The sequence below is a fragment of the Hyperolius riggenbachi genome, chromosome 6, assembly GCF_040937935.1.
Source record: "Hyperolius riggenbachi isolate aHypRig1 chromosome 6, aHypRig1.pri, whole genome shotgun sequence".
Taxonomy (NCBI): Eukaryota; Metazoa; Chordata; class Amphibia; order Anura; family Hyperoliidae; genus Hyperolius; species Hyperolius riggenbachi.
In genome coordinates this window covers 348,249,302-348,270,704 of record NC_090651.1, presented here as the reverse complement: position 1 = coordinate 348,270,704, position 21,403 = coordinate 348,249,302, and the positions used below count along the sequence as shown (strand labels likewise).

Genomic DNA, 21,403 nt, shown 5'->3' with positions numbered 1-21,403 from the left:
TCTTGTCCTGTATGCCGGGTGTAATTCTCAGTATCTGCTCTTATTCTGTATGTATGGAGACTGCACAGTATGACTTCTCTTGTCCTGTATGGAGGCTGCACAGTATGGCTTCTCTTGTCCTGTATGCCGGGTGTAATTCTCAGTATCTGCTCTTATCCTGTATGTATGGAGGCTGCACAGTATGGCTTCTCTTGTCATGTATGCCGGGTGTAATTCTCAGTATCTGCTCTTATCCTGTATGTATGGAGGCTGCACAGTATGACTTCTCTTGTCCTGTATGCCGGGTGTAATTCTCAGTATCTGCTCTTATTCTGTATATGCGTGGGAGCTGCATGCATAGTAGTTCTCATGTCAAATTGTTTTCGTGTGAATACGAAGGTACAGTATCTCACACACTGTTGTACATCTCTTGCATTGTTGTAAATATTTCTTGGGACAACACTGAAGATATGACTCTTTGATACAAGTAGTCAGTGTTCAACTTGTATAGCTGTAAACTTGCTATCCCATCAAAATAACTCCACACACAGCCATTAATGTCTAAACTGGTGGTAACCTAAGTGAGTGCACCCTTAAGGGCACTTTCACACTAGCTAAGGCGTGCATGAACACAATTTCATGTACACGGTATGACGCACGGCATTACGATAGGAAGTTGCGCGCAATGCGTATCAACAGCGCTAGTTCTAACTCACCTGAAGGGAAAAGGATTGCATCCTACGATAAGGGCCGGTTCAAGCTACAGTGGGGCCCTGGGGCAAAAATCACTTGGGAGATCCCCATGATGCCCCTCTTGCAACCAAATAATTCCCAGGGCCCCTGAGCCATCTGCCATGCCTGATCCAACCCCCCCCCCCCCTTCCCCATCACATAATATCATTAGGTGTCCATAATATGTCCCCGAAAATTTTTGGGGGGTTCCTATTATTCACCTCCTCGTTTTCCTATACAGAGTGTACACACAGCATCCCCACTCTCATGGGTCACCATAGTTGGAAGTGAGGGGGCCCATACCTTGGGGGGGCCCCCAAAGGCTATGGGGCCCTGGGGCAATTGCCCCCTTTGTCTCTATGGTAGCGCCGGCCCTGCCTACCTAAAAATCCTCCTCAAAAATGGATGAAGAAATAAATCTACAGATACAGAAATAAATACTGTCCAGTCTTTACCTAAAACATCTCTCTTGTGTGGTACAACTAAGGGCCAGTTCACACATACACTTGCACGACATTTACCGCTGTTTATGGAAAAGCAGCATTTTGATCTTTATTTTTTTTCCACTGTCTGGAAGCAGCAGGGGGTCTGGTCATTCTGGGGTCCATCAGCACCGCACTCTGGTGTCCTCCTGCGGGATGAAAAATGATGATCACTGGGAATCGCCATTGAATTGCTTGCAGAAAAGCATTTGGACGAGACACTGGGCAGGTGATTGAGACATCCGCCTGAACCAGCCCCAAAGGTCAATACACACGCTGGTCTGAACTCTGAGTGGTGCACCATAACAACTGCCATGGTGGGATTGGTCATTATGGTCAGACTACAGCGTGACTACATTAGGCGCACGATTGCATGCAGAGCCGGCGTGTTAGATGTTTAGCATTGCCCGAGCACAGCACAATAGCATTGTTCTCGCTGATCCCACCACCATAAACTTCTCCACTACACACGCTCATGGTTTCTCTGCTCCACCTTGCATAGCAAAAGACACGTCATGTGCAAAGGCTGGTGACACTTCTGTATAGTGTTGTTAGTGCACTGTCGCCTTTGGCTGATGACGCCTCTGTTGCGATGCGCGGAGGGCAAAAGGACGACAAGCGCATCTGATGGAGCGGCTTCCAGCGGGTGGGGAGGTGCCAAGAACAATGCGGTTGGGTCATGCTTAGACATAGATACAGATCTTTAGGGATCATCATTGGGCCGCTGCATACACTCTGGTCTGCTGCACAACTCTTAGCCATGGTGGTCGTTCTAGTTCGTCATGGCCGAGTTCAGACCAGTGTGGCAGTAAGTGTCATTCTCTGTACAATATACAGTATGGTGTTAGATTCCAGAACTGCATTTTCTGTAATGTTGTAATATCTACCTACTGCCAGTAGGTGGTGCACATACACCATTATAACTCTTTCCAGGCCAGTTTTCAGCGTTGGCGAAGCTAACTCGTCCATACCGTTTGTAGAAAGTTTTTTTTAACGAGTCAGCCTCATCCTTACCACCAGGGAGGCTACAAGCTTTAAGAGGTGTTAAAACATTTTGCTCTGGAACGTTTTTTCCAATGTGAACGGTAACATGAAAAGACAAGACTTTTTTGAATTTTAAAAATTCTGCCCAATTGGACATTTTTCCTCCCCAGGGTTATGTGACTTGTTAGTGTTACAAGGTTTTAGGAGTGAATGGGGAGCAGGTGTGTTATATTTGGTATTTTCTGAAGACAAGCAGGCTAATAACCACACACCATACCATCTTGGTTGTACAGATTTACCAAATCTATGTAGTATAAGGGCCAACAGATTGAAAATACCCTGCATGATTGATTGGATAAGCTCTTATACTACATGAAAGTGGTAAGATTGAACAACCAAGATTGTATGGTGTGTGTTGGGTAAGGTCATGGATTACAGGAAACGTCCTGTTTATCTGATGAGATCAAGATAAACTTATTTGGCTCGGATGGTATCAAGCATGTGTGGCAAGAACCAGGTAAGGAGTACAAAGACAAGTGTGTTTTGCCCACAGTGAAGCATGGTGGTGGGAGTGTCATGTTTGGGCTGCATGAGCGCTGCTGGCACTGGGGAGCTACAGTTCATTGAGGGAACCATGAATGATAACATATATTGTGACATACTGAAGCTGAGCATGATCCCCTCCCTTCAGAAACTGGGCCGCGGGGCAGTATAAGACCATGATAAAGACCCCAAACATGCCTCCAAGATGATCACTGCCTTGCTAGAGAAACTGCAGGTAAAGGTGCTGGACTGGCTAAGCATTTCTCCAGACCTAAACTCTATTGAGCATCTGTGGGGCGTCCTCAAACGGAAGGTGGAGGAGCGCAAGCTCCCTCACATCCACCAGCTTCATCATAGAGGAGTGGAAAATGATTCTGGTGGCAGCCTGTGAAGCTCTAGTGCTCAAGAGAGTTACATCAGGCAATAGGCGGTTCTGGGGCTGCCGCCGCATCCACGTCTATAACCTTTCACTTACCTGAGGCTTCTACCGGCCCCCTGCAATGGCCCTGTGCCCACGCCATCTCCGTACAATCCTCCGGTCCCTCGCCACAGCTAAGTTTCGTTTTTGAGCGACTGGCCAGGGCGCCTGCGTGGCCCCGGCCGTGCCCGTCCTCGATCATGTTGCCAGGAGCGTACTGCACAGGCCGATTTTTCAAACTGGTACATACGGCTTAACACAACACCCAACATCAACAGCCAAACACAACACCCAACATCAACAGCTGAACCCAACACCTCGCCCACGTTGCCGGGAGCGTACATCGCAGGCCAATTTTTCAAATTTCTGATTTTCAATTCCAGACCATCCCTAGTGGCCAGTGAGTGTGTGTTTTACACACACGCACACCCACGGCCCGGCATTGCCCGGGTATGTATTTGGCTGCTGTTTGCACCACTCACTTTTCCTAACCCTAACACACAATTACTTAATTACTCAATGACCTAGTTTGTGAGCTTTGTGGTCTTTGGCATCAATAATTTGCACTGAAATGAAACAAATCTGATTGGTTGTGGCTCCACCCCCTTTTCTGAATTTAAACCCCAGTCACCTGAAGACCAACTGTACCAGGTTTGAGGCCTGTGCTATTAACAGTGCAAGAATGGCAGCAATTAAATATTCCTCTTGAAAATCAGTAGGTGAATTTTGATTAACTTTTGTAGGCTCCACCCACTTTTCTGACTATTATTCCCACTCACCCAGTGACCAACTGGGCAAAGTTTGAGAACCCTGGCATTAAAGAGAACCTGTAACAAAAAAAAAGTTCCCCTGTGGGGTACTCCCCTCGGGAGGGGGAAGCCTTGGGGCCCGTTTCCACTGCAAAGTGATGCGAACGCGGCTACCTAGCCGCATCGCATCACTTCCGCCACCGCCCGCATCTCTTCCGCATCTCCCGATGCGGAAATGTATTGAAGTGATAGGACGTGGCTGCGGGCGGATGCGGCCGTACGAGAATCTGCAACATGCTGCACATTCTTGGATCACACCGCACCACTCCGCATAACATGCACGCAGTGGAAACTCTTCCATTGCCGTGCATGTGTTTCAGGACACCTGCAGTACGATGCGGCTATGTAGCCGCATCGCACCGCTCCTGGTGGAAACGAGCCCTTAGGGTCCTAATGAGGCTTCCCACTCCCCTGTAGCTGCAGGCAGTCCAGCACTGGCTCCCTGAAGTGTCCCGGAATCCTCCCTCGACATGCCTGATAAGCGCTGAATTATTTACCTTTCCTGGCTCCAGCGGGGGCGCTGTTGCAGCTTTCCGCATGGAGATAGGCAAAAATAGCCGATCTCCGTCGGGTCCGCTATACTGCGTAGGAGCAGGAGGCTAGCGCCTGCGCAGTAGAACGGCCCGACATTTCCGAGCGGAGAGCCGATACTGCGCCTGCGCTGGAGCCGGGAAGGTAAATATTTACATCCCCGCTGTTCGGGCAGCCTTATCCCCGCCACCGTGGGACCGAGGACGACGGGGGAAGCCTCAATAGGATCTGGAGGCTAGTACCTCCCAGGAGAGGTTTTTCTCAGTACAGGTTTTCTTTAATAGAGTAAGAATGGCTGCAGTTTACATTTTCCCAGTGAAATTTGTATTTGCCCCTTTTTGGTTATGGGGATAAAAAGTATCCAATATGTTGTTCCAGGTAATGTGTGCGCCAAATTTCATTCAAATCCGTTCAGCCATTGTTGCGCGATCGAGTAATTAAACTATTGCATTTATAATAATATATATATATATTTTACTTTATTTTATTTATGTAATCTTGTATATTCTGCTCCTATCTCTCTCTCCTCTGTACCACCCTTCTCTCCACATTCTCTCTCTCTCTCTCTCTCTCTCTCTCTCTCTCTCTCTCTCTGCCATCTCCCTATCTCCCCCTCCATCCCCCCCCCCCCCCTTCTCTACACTCTCTCATATTCCCCACCTCCTCTCTCTACTTTCTCCTGTCTTCTGTCCCCCCTCCCCTTTGGTACTTACAGGGATTTTGGCACAGCAGTTTGAAGACCCTCCTCAGTATGACACCGTCACAGGTGAGACACATATCAGGGCAGACGGGAACATGCGTGGCACAGGACAATTATATGGTCACATTTTCAAGAGGAATGTTTCTCATCTTATTGTGTTTTCTTTCAGAAGCTCCCTATTACTACGACTATGATGGTAAGCACATGATATGGGGCCTTGTTAGTTTCTGCTTTCCTCCCTGCATTGTGGCACCCCCTGTAGGCTGCTCAATGTTGTTTGGTGTTGTGTTTAGCTGCTGCTGTTGGGTGTTGTGTTCGGCTGTTGATGTTTGGTGGTGTTTAGCCACTGATGTTGGGTGTTGTGTTTAGCCGTTGTTGTTTGGTGGTTTTTAGCTGTTGATGTTGGGTGTTGTGTTTAGCTGCTGTTGTGTTCAGCTGCTGATGTTGGGTGCGGTGTTTAGCCATTGATGTTTGGTGGTGTTTAGCCATTGATGTTTGGTGGTGTTTAGCCGTTGATGTTTGGTGGTGTTTAGCCGTTGATGTTTGGTGGTGTTTAGCCGTTGATGTTTGGTGGTGTTTAGCCGTTGATGTTTGGTGGTGTTTAGCTGCTTTTGTTGTGTACAGCCGTTGATGTTTGGTGGTGTTTAGCTGTTGATGTTGGGTGTTGTTTAGCTGCTTTTGTTGTGTACAGCCGTTGATGTTGGGTGCTGTGTTTAGCCATTGATGTTGGGTGTTGTGTTCAGCCGTTGATGTTGGGTGTTGTGTTCAGCTGTTGATGTTGGGTGCTGTGTTTAGCCATTGATGTTGGGTGCTGTGTTTAGCCATTGATGTTGGGTGCTGTGTTTAGCCATTGATGTTGGGTGCTGTGTTTAGCAATTGATGTTGGGTGCTGTGTTTAGCCATTGATGTTGGGTGCTGTGTTTAGCCATTGATGTTGGGTGCTGTGTTTAGCCATTGATGTTGGGTGCTGTGTTTAGCCGTTGATGTTGGGTGCTGTAATCAGCTGTTGATGTTGGGTGTTGTGTTCAGCTGTTGATGTTGGGTGTTGTGTTCAGCTGTTGATATTGGGTGTTGTGTTTTAGTTCTCAAACCTATCTTTATTGATAGAGAAATCAAGTTTAACAGGCATAATAGTGACCAACATTATTACAGAAGAGAAGTATGGTAGAAAATAGCATGGTCAGTATAACAGGGATCAAACTGTGCGTAGTAAACAAACAATTAACATGTCATTGCATCATAATGTAGTATAGTCCATAGATGCTGGTACAAATACAATTGAGAAATATATAGGAAAGAATATTCACATATATGAACAGATATGGGGGTGTCCACTGGTCCTCATTTGGGGTTCAAATGGTGAATATGAATTAGTTTGGTTTGTCAGGGGTTCAGTTTGAGTAGGTGGTGATTTATCAGGCAGGCTCAGGATGGTGGAAGGTGGGACTACTGAGAATGGTTATGATACAATACTAGTGGTAGAACATCCTCTGTAGTCTATCCAAGGGGTCCAAGTCTTCAGAAATATTTCTGTTTTGTCTGCCAATCTAGCATTGATTTTCTCTGAGATCATGGCTTCGTCGACCCTCTTAATTACATTGGATACTAACAGGATTCTAGTATGCCAATTGATGGCTACGCAGGTTTTGGTGGCAATAATATATATATTGCATTAGGCGGTGCTCAGGGTGTCCGGTGGCTGCTGGTTTATGACCCAGCAAGATTATCCAGGGATCCTTAGGAATTGCTTTATGGAGAACTACAGAGATAATTTGTATGATTTTATTCCAGAATCGAGAGATTTTGCGGCGTGACCACCATATATGTAAGAAGGTTGCCTGGCTAGGATACCCCTGGAAGCAGCCACCCGATACCATGTGATCAAAGGCGTGGATTCTATGGGGTGTAGGGAGTCCTCTATATGGTGCTGTATAGACTCACTTTAGCTAGGGTATTGTGTTTTAGCTGTTGATGTTGGGTGCTTTGTTTGGCTGTTGATGCTGGGTGTTGTGTTTAGCTGCTGCTGTTGGTGGTGGTTATGTTTAGCTGCTGCTGTTGGTGGTGGTTGTGTTCAGCTGTTGATGTTGGGTGTTGTGCTCGGCTGTTGATGTTGGGTGTTTGGCTCTTTTGCAGACCAGCAGCAGATCCAGACAGGATTTCATGTTCTGACCCAGCCGGACCATGAACAGAGCCCAGACCAGTACCCATTCGTCCCTCAGCAACAACAGCAGGGTCAGCAGCAGGTCATCGCTGTCCCCACCTTCGGTAAGCATGTCAGATAGTCAGTCAGTTTCTTCTGACTTATAAATATACTTCAGCCTTCAACCCGTTTCTCCAGTTCCATTCTTGCCTCTGAAACCATGGACACTAAATATCGCCCTAGAGCGATCACTTTGAGAAAAATCATTGGACCGACCTTAATTGACAGCGTTCTGTTCTATGAAGGGGAGGAACAAAGAAGTGGTGCCCATTGTGGGGACTACAATATTGGAAAATGCATGAGTGACCTGGATTATTCTATCAGTGGCATCGGGGTCCTCACACCAGATTTTCATAGATCTTTCTGGCCAAAGCCTCACTGTGTTCTCTGCTCTCTGCCATGTGAGGACAACTCGCCCCAGATGTCACCACAGATGAAAATTGTCTTATTCTGTCTTTGCACTTTATTAACTTTTTGTTTGTCTTCCTGCAGATCCATATCAGACAGAGCCCACCGAGCCGGGACCCCTGGGTGAGTACAGCATAATTCCTTTATATAATCCTTATGAGAGCCCAACGCCCCTCCCCTCAGACTTTTTATGGCAGTTGGTAGAAAGGAAACGTCCGGACCCCATTCGGTGTGTGTTGCTGTCGTTAGCCACATTGGTTAGAATGCCACTCCCCTTTCGTGGATCTTATAAATCTCACAAATTCACAATGAACAGCATGCGAGGTGGCGTCAGATGAACACAGGCGGAACAGAGGAGTAGGGCTCAACATCATGTTTTTACTGCTGTCTACATCCCTGTTGCCGTATTGTCACATATTGTCTGCCCTGCAGAAGGCTGGAAGTGGGATAAATCCTCACTTGTGTGGCCATAGAAAGCACTAACAGACAGACAACATTTGACAAATCCCGCCTGTACCTGAAACATGAAAAGATGTTTTTGATGGAGTTGGTCCTTAAAGTAAACCAGAAGGGGAAAAAGTGCCCCTGGAGGGGTGTGACAACACCAGAGCAGGATCCTCCACAAAGCAAACCTAGGCAGTTGCCTTGGGCCTGGAGAGTCTAGGGGCCTGGTGGATGCCATATCTTACTAAAAAAAAGCCAGGTGACCATCATTGTCGGGCAAAAACTGCTACCTTGCCTAGGGCCGGTTTCATCTTGATCCATTTCTGGACAACACCCGCCAACCCTGTCTTACTAGTGAGATACAGGCTGGGGGCTGGAATGATTTATCTGTGATCTGTCCACATAGGAGCAGCTTGCTAGCAAGTAAGGATTAAAGCATACCAGCCAACTAGCCAAGTACATCTGTCAGTAACTTTTCTTCCATAATAGCACCATCATTCGGGCAATCTGCTCTGCTCAAAAGCCTCTGAGTTCTGTTTGTGATGTTTACACTTGGTTCCTAGCATTGCTGAACTAGCAAGTCTTCATTTTATCACCTGAGTTAGGGACAAAGTATCTAAAGCTCACCGTACAAACATTGATTTTTATCACCCAAATGGGCCCCACCAGCCAGCCATCAGAGCCCCCCCCCAAAAAAAATGTAAAGCTAGAGCCACCACCGGGAGCAGGGGGGTGCTGCAGAGCTGGATTGGGGTTCTATGGTTGGATACTATGAATATTGCCCGCAGTGGTAATTCATGTCTGCCCAGGAGGAGGTGCTGTAGAGCTGGATAGTGGGGTGACAGTGGGGTAGATATAACCTCTGTTTCCCCTCTTACAGATTGCAGAGAGGAGCAATATCCCTGCACCCGCTTGTACTCTGTACACAAGCCCTGCAAGCAGTGCGTGAGTGGAATTTGCATGTACAGGTAGGTGGCGCTATAACTCTGTGTGGCTGCAGGATGAGGTGAATGTTTGTGTGATCATCTGATAGACCCCAACACTTCCTGAGGGGCTGGTAGCTGCATTCTGCAGAGGAGTGCCAGGCGTGGTGGAATCAGTAGTTGCATGCGCAGAGGAGTGCCAGGCGTGGTGGAATCAGTAGTTGCATGCGCAGAGGAGTGCCAGGGGTGGTGGAATCAGTAGTTGCATGCGCAGAGGAGTGCCAGGGGTGGTGGAATCAGTAGTTGCATGCGCAGAGGAGTGCCAGGCGTGGTGGAATCAGTAGTTGCATGCGCAGAGGAGTGCCAGGCGTTGTGGAATCAGTAGTTGCATGCGCAGAGGAGTGCCAGGGATGGTGGAATCAGTAGTTGCGTGCGCAGAGGAGTGCCAGGCGTGATGGAATCAGTAGTTGCGTGCGCAGAGGAGTGCCAGGGGTGGTGGAATCAGTAGTTGCATGCGCAGAGGAGTGCCAGGCGTGGTGGAATCAGTAGTTGCATGCGCAGAGGAGTGCCAGGCGTGGTGGAATCAGTAGTTGCATGCGCAGAGGAGTGCCAGGCGTGGTGGAATCAGTAGTTGCATGCGCAGAGGAGTGCCAGGCGTGGTGGAATCAGTAGTTGCATGTGCAGAGGAGTGCCAGGGATGGTGGAATCAGTAGTTGCATGCGCAGAGGAGTGCCAGGGGTGGTGGAATCAGTAGTTGCGTGCGCAGAGGAGTGCCAGGCGTGGTGGAATCAGTAGTTGCGTGCGCGGTGGAGTGCCAGGGGTGGTGGAATCAGTAGTTGCATGCGCAGAGGAGTGCCAGGCGTGGTGGAATCAGTAGTTGCATGCGCAGAGGAGTGCCAGGGGTGGTGGAATCAGTAGTTGCGTGCGCAGAGGAGTGCCAGGCGTGGTGGAATCAGTAGTTGCATGCGCAGAGGAGTGCCAGGGGTGGTGGAATCAGTAGTTGCATGCGCAGAGGAGTGCCAGGCGTGGTGGAATCAGTAGTTGCATGCGCAGAGGAGTGCCAGGCGTGGTGGAATCAGTAGTTGCATGCGCAGAGGAGTGCCAGGCGTGGTGGAATCAGTAGTTGCATGTGCAGAGGAGTGCCAGGGGTGGTGGAATCAGTAGTTGCATGCGCAGTGGAGTGCCAGGCGTGGTGGAATCAGTAGTTGCATGCGCAGTGGAGTGCCAGGCGTGGTGGAATCAGTAGTTGCATGCGCAGTGGAGTGCCAGGCGTGGTGGAATCGGTAGTTGCATGCGCAGTGGAGTGCCAGGCGTGGTGGAATCGGTAGTTGCGTGCGCAGTGGAGTGCCAGGCGCGGTGGAATCGGTAGTTGCGTGCGCAGAGGAGTGCCAGGCGGGGTGGAATCGGTAGTTGTGTGCGCAGTGGAGTGCCAGGGGTGGTGGAATCAGTAGTTGCATGCGCAGAGGAGTGCCAGGCGTGGTGGAATCAGTAGTTGCATGCGCAGTGGAGTGCCAGGCGTGGTGGAATCGGTAGTTGCATGCGCAGAGGAGTGCCAGGCGTGGTGGAATCAGTAGTTGCGTGCGCAGTGGAGTGCCAGGCGTGGTGGAATCAGTAGTTGCATGCGCAGAGGAGTGCCAGGGGTGGTGGAATCAGTAGTTGCATGTGCAGAGGAGTGCCAGGGGTGGTGGAATCAGTAGTTGCGTGCGCAGTGGAGTGCCAGACGTGGTGGAATCAGTAGTTGCGTGCGCAGTGGAGTGCCAGGGGTGGTGGAATCAGTAGTTGCATGCGCAGAGGAGTGCCAGGCGTGGTGGAATCAGTAGTTGCGTGCGCAGTGGAGTGCCAGGGGTGGTGGAATCAGTAGTTGCATGCGCAGAGGAGTGCCAGGCGTGGTGGAATCAGTAGTTGCATGCGCAGAGGAGTGCCAGGGGTGGTGGAATCAGTAGTTGCATGTGCAGAGGAGTGCCAGGCGTGGTGGAATCAGTAGTTGCATGTGCAGACGAGTGCCAGGGGTGGTGGAATCAGTAGTTGCATGCGCAGTGGAGTGCCAGGCGTGGTGGAATCAGTAGTTGCATGCGCAGAGGAGTGCCAGGGGTGGTGGAATCAGTAGTTGCATGTGCAGAGGAGTGCCAGGCGTGGTGGAATCAGTAGTTGCATGTGCAGAGGAGTGCCAGAATCAGTAGTTGCATGCGCAGAGGAGTGCCAGGCGTGGTGGAATCAGTAGTTGCATGCGCAGAGGAGTGCCAGGCGTGGTGGAATCAGTAGTTGCGTGCGCAGTGGAGTGCCAGGGGTGGTGGAATCAGTAGTTGCATGTGCAGAGGAGTGCCAGGCGTGGTGGAATCAGTAGTTGCATGCGCAGTGGAGTGCCAGGCGTGGTGGAATCAGTAGTTGCATGCGCAGAGGAGTGCCAGGCGTGGTGGAATCAGTAGTTGCATGCGCAGTGGAGTGCCAGGCGTGGTGGAATCAGTAGTTGCATGCGCAGAGGAGTGCCAGGCGTGGTGGAATCAGTAGTTGCATGCGCAGAGGAGTGCCAGGCGTGGTGGAATCAGTAGTTGCATGCGCAGAGGAGTGCCAGGTGTGGTGGAATCAGTAGTTGCATGCGCAGTGGAGTGCCAGGGGTGGTGGAATCAGTAGTTGCATGTGCAGAGGAGTGCCAGGCGTGGTGGAATCAGTAGTTGCATGTGCAGAGGAGTGCCAGAATCAGTAGTTGCATGCGCAGAGGAGTGCCAGGGGTGGTGGAATCAGTAGTTGCATGCGCAGAGGAGTGCCAGGCGTGGTGGAATCAGTAGTTGCGTGCGCAGTGGAGTGCCAGGGGTGGTGGAATCAGTAGTTGCATGCGCAGAGGAGTGCCAGGGGTGGTGGAATCAGTAGTTGCATGCGCAGAGGAGTGCCAGGCGTGGTGGAATCAGTAGTTGCATGCGCAGAGGAGTGCCAGGGGTGGTGGAATCAGTAGTTGCATGCGCAGAGGAGTGCCAGGCGTGGTGGAATCAGTAGTTGCATGCGCAGAGGAGTGCCAGGCGTGGTGGAATCAGTAGTTGCATGCGCAGAGGAGTGCCAGGCGTGGTGGAATCAGTAGTTGCATGCGCAGAGGAGTGCCAGGGGTGGTGGAATCAGTAGTTGCATGCGCAGTGGAGTGCCAGGCGTGGTGGAATCAGTAGTTGCATGCGCAGTGGAGTGCCAGGCGTGGTGGAATCAGTAGTTGCATGCGCAGTGGAGTGCCAGGCGTGGTGGAATCGGTAGTTGCATGCGCAGTGGAGTGCCAGGCGTGGTGGAATCGGTAGTTGCGTGCGCAGTGGAGTGCCAGGCGCGGTGGAATCGGTAGTTGCGTGCGCAGAGGAGTGCCAGGCGGGGTGGAATCGGTAGTTGTGTGCGCAGTGGAGTGCCAGGGGTGGTGGAATCGGTAGTTGCATGCGCAGAGGAGTGCCAGGCGTGGTGGAATCAGTAGTTGCGTGCGCAGTGGAGTGCCAGGCGTGGTGGAATCAGTAGTTGCATGCGCAGAGGAGTGCCAGGGGTGGTGGAATCAGTAGTTGCATGTGCAGAGGAGTGCCAGGGGTGGTGGAATCAGTAGTTGCGTGCGCAGTGGAGTGCCAGACGTGGTGGAATCAGTAGTTGCGTGCGCAGTGGAGTGCCAGGGGTGGTGGAATCAGTAGTTGCATGCGCAGAGGAGTGCCAGGCGTGGTGGAATCAGTAGTTGCGTGCGCAGTGGAGTGCCAGGGGTGGTGGAATCAGTAGTTGCATGCGCAGAGGAGTGCCAGGCGTGGTGGAATCAGTAGTTGCATGCGCAGAGGAGTGCCAGGGGTGGTGGAATCAGTAGTTGCATGTGCAGAGGAGTGCCAGGCGTGGTGGAATCAGTAGTTGCATGTGCAGACGAGTGCCAGGGGTGGTGGAATCAGTAGTTGCATGCGCAGCGGAGTGCCAGGCGTGGTGGAATCAGTAGTTGCATGCGCAGAGGAGTGCCAGGGGTGGTGGAATCAGTAGTTGCATGTGCAGAGGAGTGCCAGGCGTGGTGGAATCAGTAGTTGCATGTGCAGAGGAGTGCCAGAATCAGTAGTTGCATGCGCAGAGGAGTGCCAGGCGTGGTGGAATCAGTAGTTGCATGCGCAGAGGAGTGCCAGGCGTGGTGGAATCAGTAGTTGCGTGCGCAGTGGAGTGCCAGGGGTGGTGGAATCAGTAGTTGCATGTGCAGAGGAGTGCCAGGCGTGGTGGAATCAGTAGTTGCATGCGCAGTGGAGTGCCAGGCGTGGTGGAATCAGTAGTTGCATGCGCAGAGGAGTGGCAGGCGTGGTGGAATCAGTAGTTGCATGCGCAGTGGAGTGCCAGGCGTGGTGGAATCAGTAGTTGCATGCGCAGAGGAGTGCCAGGCGTGGTGGAATCAGTAGTTGCATGCGCAGAGGAGTGCCAGGCGTGGTGGAATCAGTAGTTGCATGCGCAGAGGAGTGCCAGGTGTGGTGGAATCAGTAGTTGCATGCGCAGTGGAGTGCCAGGGGTGGTGGAATCAGTAGTTGCATGTGCAGAGGAGTGCCAGGCGTGGTGGAATCAGTAGTTGCATGTGCAGAGGAGTGCCAGAATCAGTAGTTGCATGCGCAGAGGAGTGCCAGGGGTGGTGGAATCAGTAGTTGCATGCGCAGAGGAGTGCCAGGCGTGGTGGAATCAGTAGTTGCGTGCGCAGTGGAGTGCCAGGGGTGGTGGAATCAGTAGTTGCATGCGCAGAGGAGTGCCAGGCGTGGTGGAATCAGTAGTTGCATGCGCAGAGGAGTGCCAGGCGTTGTGGAATCAGTAGTTGCATGCGCAGAGGAGTGCCAGGCGTGGTGGAATCAGTAGTTGCCAGGGGTGGTGGAATCAGTAGTTGCGTGCGCAGAGGAGTGCCAGGCGTGGTGGAATCATTAGTTGCGTGCGCAGAGGAGTGCCAGGGGTGGTGGAATCAGTAGTTGCATGCGCAGAGGAGTGCCAGGGGTGGTGGAATCAGTAGTTGCATGCGCAGAGGAGTGCCAGGCGTGGTGGAATCATTAGTTGCGTGCGCAGAGGAGTGCCAGGAGTGCCAGAATCAGTAGTTGCATGCGCAGAGGAGTGCCAGGGGTGGTGGAATCAGTAGTTGCATGCGCAGAGGAGTGCCAGGCGTGGTGGAATCAGTAGTTGCATGCACAGTGAAGTGCCAGGGGTGGTGGAATCAGTAGTTGCATGTGCAGTGGAGTGCCAGGGGTGGTGGAATCAGTAGTTGCATGCGCAGAGGAGTGCCAGGGGTGGTGGAATCAGTAGCTGCATGCACAGAGGAGTGCCAGGCGGGGTGGAATCAGTAGTTGCATGCGCAGTGGAGTGCCAGGCGTGATGGAATCAGTAGTTGCGTGCGCAGAGGAGTGCCAGGCGTGATGGAATCAGTAGTTGCATGCGCAGAGGAGTGCCAGGGGTGATGGAATCAGTAGTTGCGTGCGCAGAGGAGTGCCAGGGGTGGTGGAATCAGTAGTTGCGTGCGCAGAGGAGTGCCAGGCGTGGTGGAATCAGTAGTTGCGTGCGCAGAGGAGTGCCAGGCGTGGTGGAATCAGTAGTTGCATGCGCAGAGGAGTGCCAGGGGTGGTGGAATCAGTAGTTGCATGCGCAGTGGAGTGCCAGGCGTGGTGGAATCAGTAGTTGCATGCGCAGAGGAGTGCCAGGGGTGGTGGAATCAGTAGTTGCATGCGCAGTGGAGTGCCAGGGGTGGTGGAATCAGTAGTTGCATGCGCAGAGGAGTGCCAGGGGTGGTGGAATCAGTAGTTGCATGCGCAGAGGAGTGCCAGGCGTGGTGGAATCATTAGTTGCATGCGCAGAGGAGTGCCAGGGGTGGTGGAATCAGTAGTTGCATGCGCAGTGGAGTGCCAGGCGTTGTGGAATCAGTAGTTGCATGCGCAGAGGAGTGCCAGGCGTGGTGGAATTAGTAGTTGCATGCGCAGAGGAGTGCCAGGGGTGGTGGAATCAGTAGTTGCATGCGCAGTGGAGTGCCAGGCGTTGTGGAATCAGTAGTTGCATGCGCAGAGGAGTGCCAGGCGTGGTGGAATCAGTAGTTGCATGCGCAGAGGAGTGCCAGGGGTGGTGGAATCAGTAGTTGCATGCGCAGTGGAGTGCCAGGGGTGGTGGAATCAGTAGTTGCATGCGCAGTGGAGTGCCAGGGGTGGTGGAATCAGTAGTTGCATGCGCAGAGGAGTGCCAGGGGTGGTGGAATCAGTAGTTGCATGCGCAGAGGAGTGCCAGGGGTGGTGGAATCAGTAGTTGCATGCGCAGAGGAGTGCCAGGGGTGGTGGAATCAGTAGTTGCATGCGCAGAGGAGTGCCAGGGGTGGTGGAATCAGTAGTTGCATGCGCAGAGGAGTGCCAGGGGTGGTGGAATCAGTAGTTGCATGCGCAGTGGAGTGCCAGGGGTGGTGGAATCAGTAGTTGCATGCGCAGAGGAGTGCCAGGGGTGGTGGAATCAGTAGTTGCATGCGCAGAGGAGTGCCAGGGGTGGTGGAATCAGTAGTTGCATGCGCAGAGGAGTGCCAGGGGTGGTGGAATCAGTAGTTGCATGCGCAGAGGAGTGCCAGGGGTGGTGGAATCAGTAGTTGCATGCGCAGTGGAGTGCCAGGCGTTGTGGAATCAGTAGTTGCATGCGCAGAGGAGTGCCAGGGGTGGTGGAATCAGTAGTTGCATGCGCAGAGGAGTGCCAGGGGTGGTGGAATCAGTAGTTGCATGCGCAGAGGAGTGCCAGGGGTGGTGGAATCAGTAGTTGCATGTGCAGAGGAGTGCCAGGCGTGGTGGAATCAGTAGTTGCGTGCGCAGAGGAGTGCCAGGCGTTGTGGAATCAGTAGTTGCATGCGCAGAGGAGTGCCAGGGGTGGTGGAATCAGTAGTTGCATGCGCAGAGGAGTGCCAGGGGTGGTGGAATCAGTAGTTGCGTGCGCAGTGGAGTGCCAGGCGTGGTGGAATCAGTAGTTGCATGCGCAGAGGAGTGCCAGGGGTGGTGGAATCAGTAGTTGCGTGCGCAGTGGAGTGCCAGGCGTGGTGGAATCAGTAGTTGCATGCGCAGAGGAGTGCCAGGGGTGGTGGAATCAGTAGTTGCATGCGCAGAGGAGTGCCAGGGGTGGTGGAATCAGTAGTTGCATGCGCAGAGGAGTGCCAGGGGTGGTGGAATCAGTAGTTGCATGCGCAGTGGAGTGCCAGGCGTGGTGGAATCATTAGTTGTGTGCGCAGAGGAGTGCCAGGAGTGCCAGAATCAGTAGTTGCATGCGCAGTGGAGTGCCAGGCGTTGTGGAATCAGTAGTTGCATGCGCAGAGGAGTGCCAGGCGTGGTGGAATCATTAGTTGCATGCGCAGAGGAGTGCCAGGGGTGGTGGAATCAGTAGTTGCATGCGCAGAGGAGTGCCAGGGGTGGTGGAATCAGTAGTTGCATGCGCAGTGGAGTGCCAGAATCAGTAGTTGCGTGCGCAGAGGAGTGCCAGGCATGGTGGAATCAGTAGTTGCATGCGCAGAGGAGTGCCAGGGGTGGTGGAATCAGTAGTTGCATGCGCAGTGGAGTGCCAGGCGTTGTGGAATCAGTAGTTGCATGCGCAGAGGAGTGCCAGGCGTGGTGGAATCAGTAGTTGCATGCGCAGAGGAGTGCCAGGGGTGGTGGAATCAGTAGTTGCATGCGCAGTGGAGTGCCAGGGGTGGTGGAATCAGTAGTTGCATGCGCAGAGGAGTGCCAGGGGTGGTGGAATCAGTAGTTGCATGCGCAGAGGAGTGCCAGGCGTGGTGGAATCAGTAGTTGCATGCGCAGAGGAGTGCCAGGGGTGGTGGAATCAGTAGTTGCATGTGCAGTGGAGTGCCAGGCGTGGTGGAATCAGTAGTTGCGTGCGCAGAGGAGTGCCAGGCGTTGTGGAATCAGTAGTTGCATGCGCAGAGGAGTGCCAGGGGTGGTGGAATCAGTAGTTGCATGCGCAGAGGAGTGCCAGGGGTGGTGGAATCAGTAGTTGCGTGCGCAGTGGAGTGCCAGGCGTGGTGGAATCATTAGTTGCATGCGCAGAGGAGTGCCAGGGGTGGTGGAATCAGTAGTTGCGTGCGCAGTGGAGTGCCAGGCGTTGTGGAATCAGTAGTTGCGTGCGCAGAGGAGTGCCAGGCGTGGTGGAATCAGTAGTTGCATGCGCAGAGGAGTGCCAGGGGTGGTGGAATCAGTAGTTGCATGCGCAGAGGAGTGCCAGGGGTGGTGGAATCAGTAGTTGCATGCGCAGTGGAGTGCCAGGCGTGGTGGAATCATTAGTTGTGTGCGCAGAGGAGTGCCAGGGGTGGTGGAATCAGTAGTTGCATGCGCAGAGGAGTGCCAGGCGTGGTGGAATCAGTAGTTGCATGCGCAGAGGAGTGCCAGGGGTGGTGGAATCAGTAGTTGCATGCGCAGAGGAGTGCCAGGGGTGGTGGAATCAGTAGTTGCATGCGCAGAGGAGTGCCAGGAGTGCCAGAATCAGTAGTTGCATGCGCAGTGGAGTGCCAGGCGTTGTGGAATCAGTAGTTGCATGCGCAGAGGAGTGCCAGGCGTGGTGGAATCATTAGTTGCATGCGCAGAGGAGTGCCAGGGGTGGTGGAATCAGTAGTTGCATGCGCAGTGGAGTGCCAGGCGTTGTGGAATCAGTAGTTGCATGCGCAGAGGAGTGCCAGGCGTGGTGGAATCAGTAGTTGCATGCGCAGAGGAGTGCCAGGGGTGGTGGAATCAGTAGTTGCATGCGCAGTGGAGTGCCAGGCGTTGTGGAATCAGTAGTTGCATGCGCAGAGGAGTGCCAGGCGTGGTGGAATCAGTAGTTGCATGCGCAGAGGAGTGCCAGGGGTGGTGGAATCAGTAGTTGCATGCGCAGTGGAGTGCCAGGGGTGGTGGAATCAGTAGTTGCATGCGCAGTGGAGTGCCAGGGGTGGTGGAATCAGTAGTTGCATGCGCAGAGGAGTGCCAGGGGTGGTGGAATCAGTAGTTGCATGCGCAGAGGAGTGCCAGGCGTGGTGGAATCAGTAGTTGCATGCGCAGTGGAGTGCCAGGGGTGGTGGAATCAGTAGTTGCATGCGCAGTGGAGTGCCAGGGGTGGTGGAATCAGTAGTTGCATGCGCAGTGGAGTGCCAGGGGTGGTGGAATCAGTAGTTGCATGCGCAGAGGAGTGCCAGGGGTGGTGGAATCAGTAGTTGCATGCGCAGAGGAGTGCCAGGGGTGGTGGAATCAGTAGTTGCATGCGCAGAGGAGTGCCAGGGGTGGTGGAATCAGTAGTTGCATGCGCAGTGGAGTGCCAGGGGTGGTGGAATCAGTAGTTGCATGCGCAGAGGAGTGCCAGGGGTGGTGGAATCAGTAGTTGCATGCGCAGAGGAGTGCCAGGGGTGGTGGAATCAGTAGTTGCATGCGCAGAGGAGTGCCAGGGGTGGTGGAATCAGTAGTTGCATGCGCAGAGGAGTGCCAGGGGTGGTGGAATCAGTAGTTGCATGCGCAGAGGAGTGCCAGGGGTGGTGGAATCAGTAGTTGCATGTGCAGAGGAGTGCCAGGCGTGGTGGAATCAGTAGTTGCATGTGCAGAGGAGTGCCAGAATCAGTAGTTGCGTGCGCAGAGGAGTGCCAGGCATGGTGGAATCAGTAGTTGCATGCGCAGAGGAGTGCCAGGGGTGGTGGAATCAGTAGTTGCATGCGCAGTGGAGTGCCAGGCGTTGTGGAATCAGTAGTTGCATGCGCAGAGGAGTGCCAGGCGTGGTGGAATCAGTAGTTGCATGCGCAGAGGAGTGCCAGGGGTGGTGGAATCAGTAGTTGCATGCGCAGTGGAGTGCCAGGGGTGGTGGAATCAGTAGTTGCATGCGCAGAGGAGTGCCAGGGGTGGTGGAATCAGTAGTTGCATGCGCAGAGGAGTGCCAGGGGTGGTGGAATCAGTAGTTGCATGCGCAGAGGAGTGCCAGGGGTGGTGGAATCAGTAGTTGCATGCGCAGAGGAGTGCCAGGGGTGGTGGAATCAGTAGTTGCATGCGCAGTGGAGTGCCAGGGGTGGTGGAATCAGTAGTTGCATGCGCAGAGGAGTGCCAGGGGTGGTGGAATCAGTAGTTGCATGCGCAGAGGAGTGCCAGGGGTGGTGGAATCAGTAGTTGCATGCGCAGAGGAGTGCCAGGGGTGGTGGAATCAGTAGTTGCATGCGCAGAGGAGTGCCAGGGGTGGTGGAATCAGTAGTTGCATGCGCAGTGGAGTGCCAGGCGTTGTGGAATCAGTAGTTGCATGCGCAGAGGAGTGCCAGGCGTGGTGGAATCAGTAGTTGCATGCGCAGAGGAGTGCCAGGGGTGGTGGAATCAGTAGTTGCATGCGCAGTGGAGTGCCAGGGGTGGTGGAATCAGTAGTTGCATGCGCAGAGGAGTGCCAGGGGTGGTGGAATCAGTAGTTGCATGCGCAGTGGAGTGCCAGGGGTGGTGGAATCAGTAGTTGCATGCGCAGAGGAGTGCCAGGGGTGGTGGAATCAGTAGTTGCATGCGCAGAGGAGTGCCAGGCGTGGTGGAATCAGTAGTTGCATGCGCAGAGAAGTGGTGGGCGGGACTGCATCAGTGGGCGGGTACTACAAGCAGTACGGGGGCGTGTACAGGCATGGCAGGGGAGGGGGGAAATGATATCGTCACAATGATGATGCAATCTATGACTCATCCATGGAGATGAGTTATGTGGGTGGAGACAAGAACCCTCAGCACATTCCCACGGTGGAGGGAAAAGGTGTCCCACAAAATTGATTACTTATAGGACAGCTGCTGTCACTGAATGGGCGGTGACAATGCTGGGATGTACCGAGAGGGGGAGGGAGGGGCTGGTGTCTATGGAGCGCTTTCTGGTAATTTGGATACTTGCAGACCGTGATCATGGGGGAACAGTGCTATGAATGGTATAGGGTTTGTGTGGGGCTGGTCATGTGATTGCTGTGCTATGCATGGTACAGGGTTAATGTAGGGGCTGGTCAGGTTATTGCTATGTATGGTACAGGGTTAGTGTGGGGCTGGTCGGGTTATTGCTATACATAGTATTGGGTTAGTGTGTGGTCCTGCTGATCTCTTTGGCTGCAGTAGTGTCTGAATCACAGACCTTGTGGTGGTGGTGGCTGGTCAGGTGAATGCTATGCATGGTATGGGGTTCCTACGGTGCCTGGTCATAGGAAAACACTCTGGATAGTTAAAGGGAACCTGAAGCAAGAGGTAAATGGAGGTTCTGCCATATTTATTTCCTTTTAAACAATACCAGTTGCCTGGCTGTCCTGCTGATCTCTTTGGCTGCAGTCATGTCTGAATTACACACCTGAAACAAGAATGAAGCTAATCCATTTTAAGGCAGATTATCAGCAGGACATTCAAGCAATGTGTATTGTTTAAAATGAAATAAATATGTCAGCCTCCATACATCTGTAACTTCAAGTGTCCGTTAAGTTTTTTTTTTTTTTTTCTGGATGAAGCTGGAGGATAGGGGAAGAGCTGTTATTGCTGTCTGTGTCTATCAGTGATCTCTCTGTGTTGCAGCAGGATAGTGGAAGAGTTGTTATTGCTGTCTGTGTCTATCAGTGATATCTCTGTGTTGCAGCAGGGTAGTGGAAGAGCTGTTATTGCTGTCTGTGTCTATCAGTGATATCTCTGTGTTGTAGCAGAATGGGGGAAGCGCTGTCATTGCTGTCTGTGTCTATCTCTGATCTCTATGTGTTGTAGCAGAATGGGGGAAACGCTGTTATTGCTGTCTGTGTCTATCACTGATCTCTCTGTGTTGCAGCATGCGGCGCACCTATGTGGTGAACAAGGAGATCTGTGTCCGCACCGTGTGTGCTCATGAGGAGCTGCTAAGAGGTAAGTGGTAGTACCCATGGTTACTATACTGACGTCTGTTCCGTGCCAGTGTACACTGCAAAATCTCACACGTCTGTTCGATCGGAAATCAGATCTGACCTGTTGGAAATAATCAATTTGACCCATCTATCTGACAGGAAATTGTATGGTGTTTGCCAGACATACACTCTGGCCTCCTGCCAGGCATATGGGACAATCCATGAGCCAACTGCAGGAGTTGGCTCACTGTGTGAAATCCTGTCTAGGAATGAAAAAATATTGTTATGGATAGAAAGCAGAGAAGAGTGAGGTCTGCTGGCAGACACAGAATTCCATCCATGTTTCGGGGTTTCTCTGCAGGAGGTAGGCTTTCCTTGCAATAGGCAAGGTTTCCCTGCAGGAGGTGGAGTTTAGGTGCAGAAGGCTGTGTTTAGCTGCAGGAGTCGGTTATGGTATCTCCAGCTTTGGACAGTGGGGGA

The 21,403-nt window shown here is 52.6% G+C and overlaps 1 protein-coding gene across 3 annotated transcripts in view; it reads left to right on the top strand.

Annotated features, from left to right (window-relative positions):
• The window catches only part of MFAP2 (microfibril associated protein 2), a 41,858-nt gene that overhangs the window by 17,358 nt on the left and 3,097 nt on the right, over positions 1–21,403 (top strand). For 2 of the 3 annotated variants that reach the window (XM_068243148.1, XM_068243149.1), the window contains exons 3-8: positions 5,194–5,244; positions 5,348–5,374; positions 7,312–7,443; positions 7,871–7,909; positions 9,111–9,198; positions 20,872–20,945. In XM_068243148.1, coding sequence (XP_068099249.1) covers positions 5,194–5,244; positions 5,348–5,374; positions 7,312–7,443; positions 7,871–7,909; positions 9,111–9,198; positions 20,872–20,945 — 411 coding nt within the window. The remainder of the gene's footprint in view (positions 1–5,193; positions 5,245–5,347; positions 5,375–7,311; positions 7,444–7,870; positions 7,910–9,110; positions 9,199–20,871; positions 20,946–21,403) is intronic. The other variant, XM_068243150.1, reaches the window with a different exon arrangement.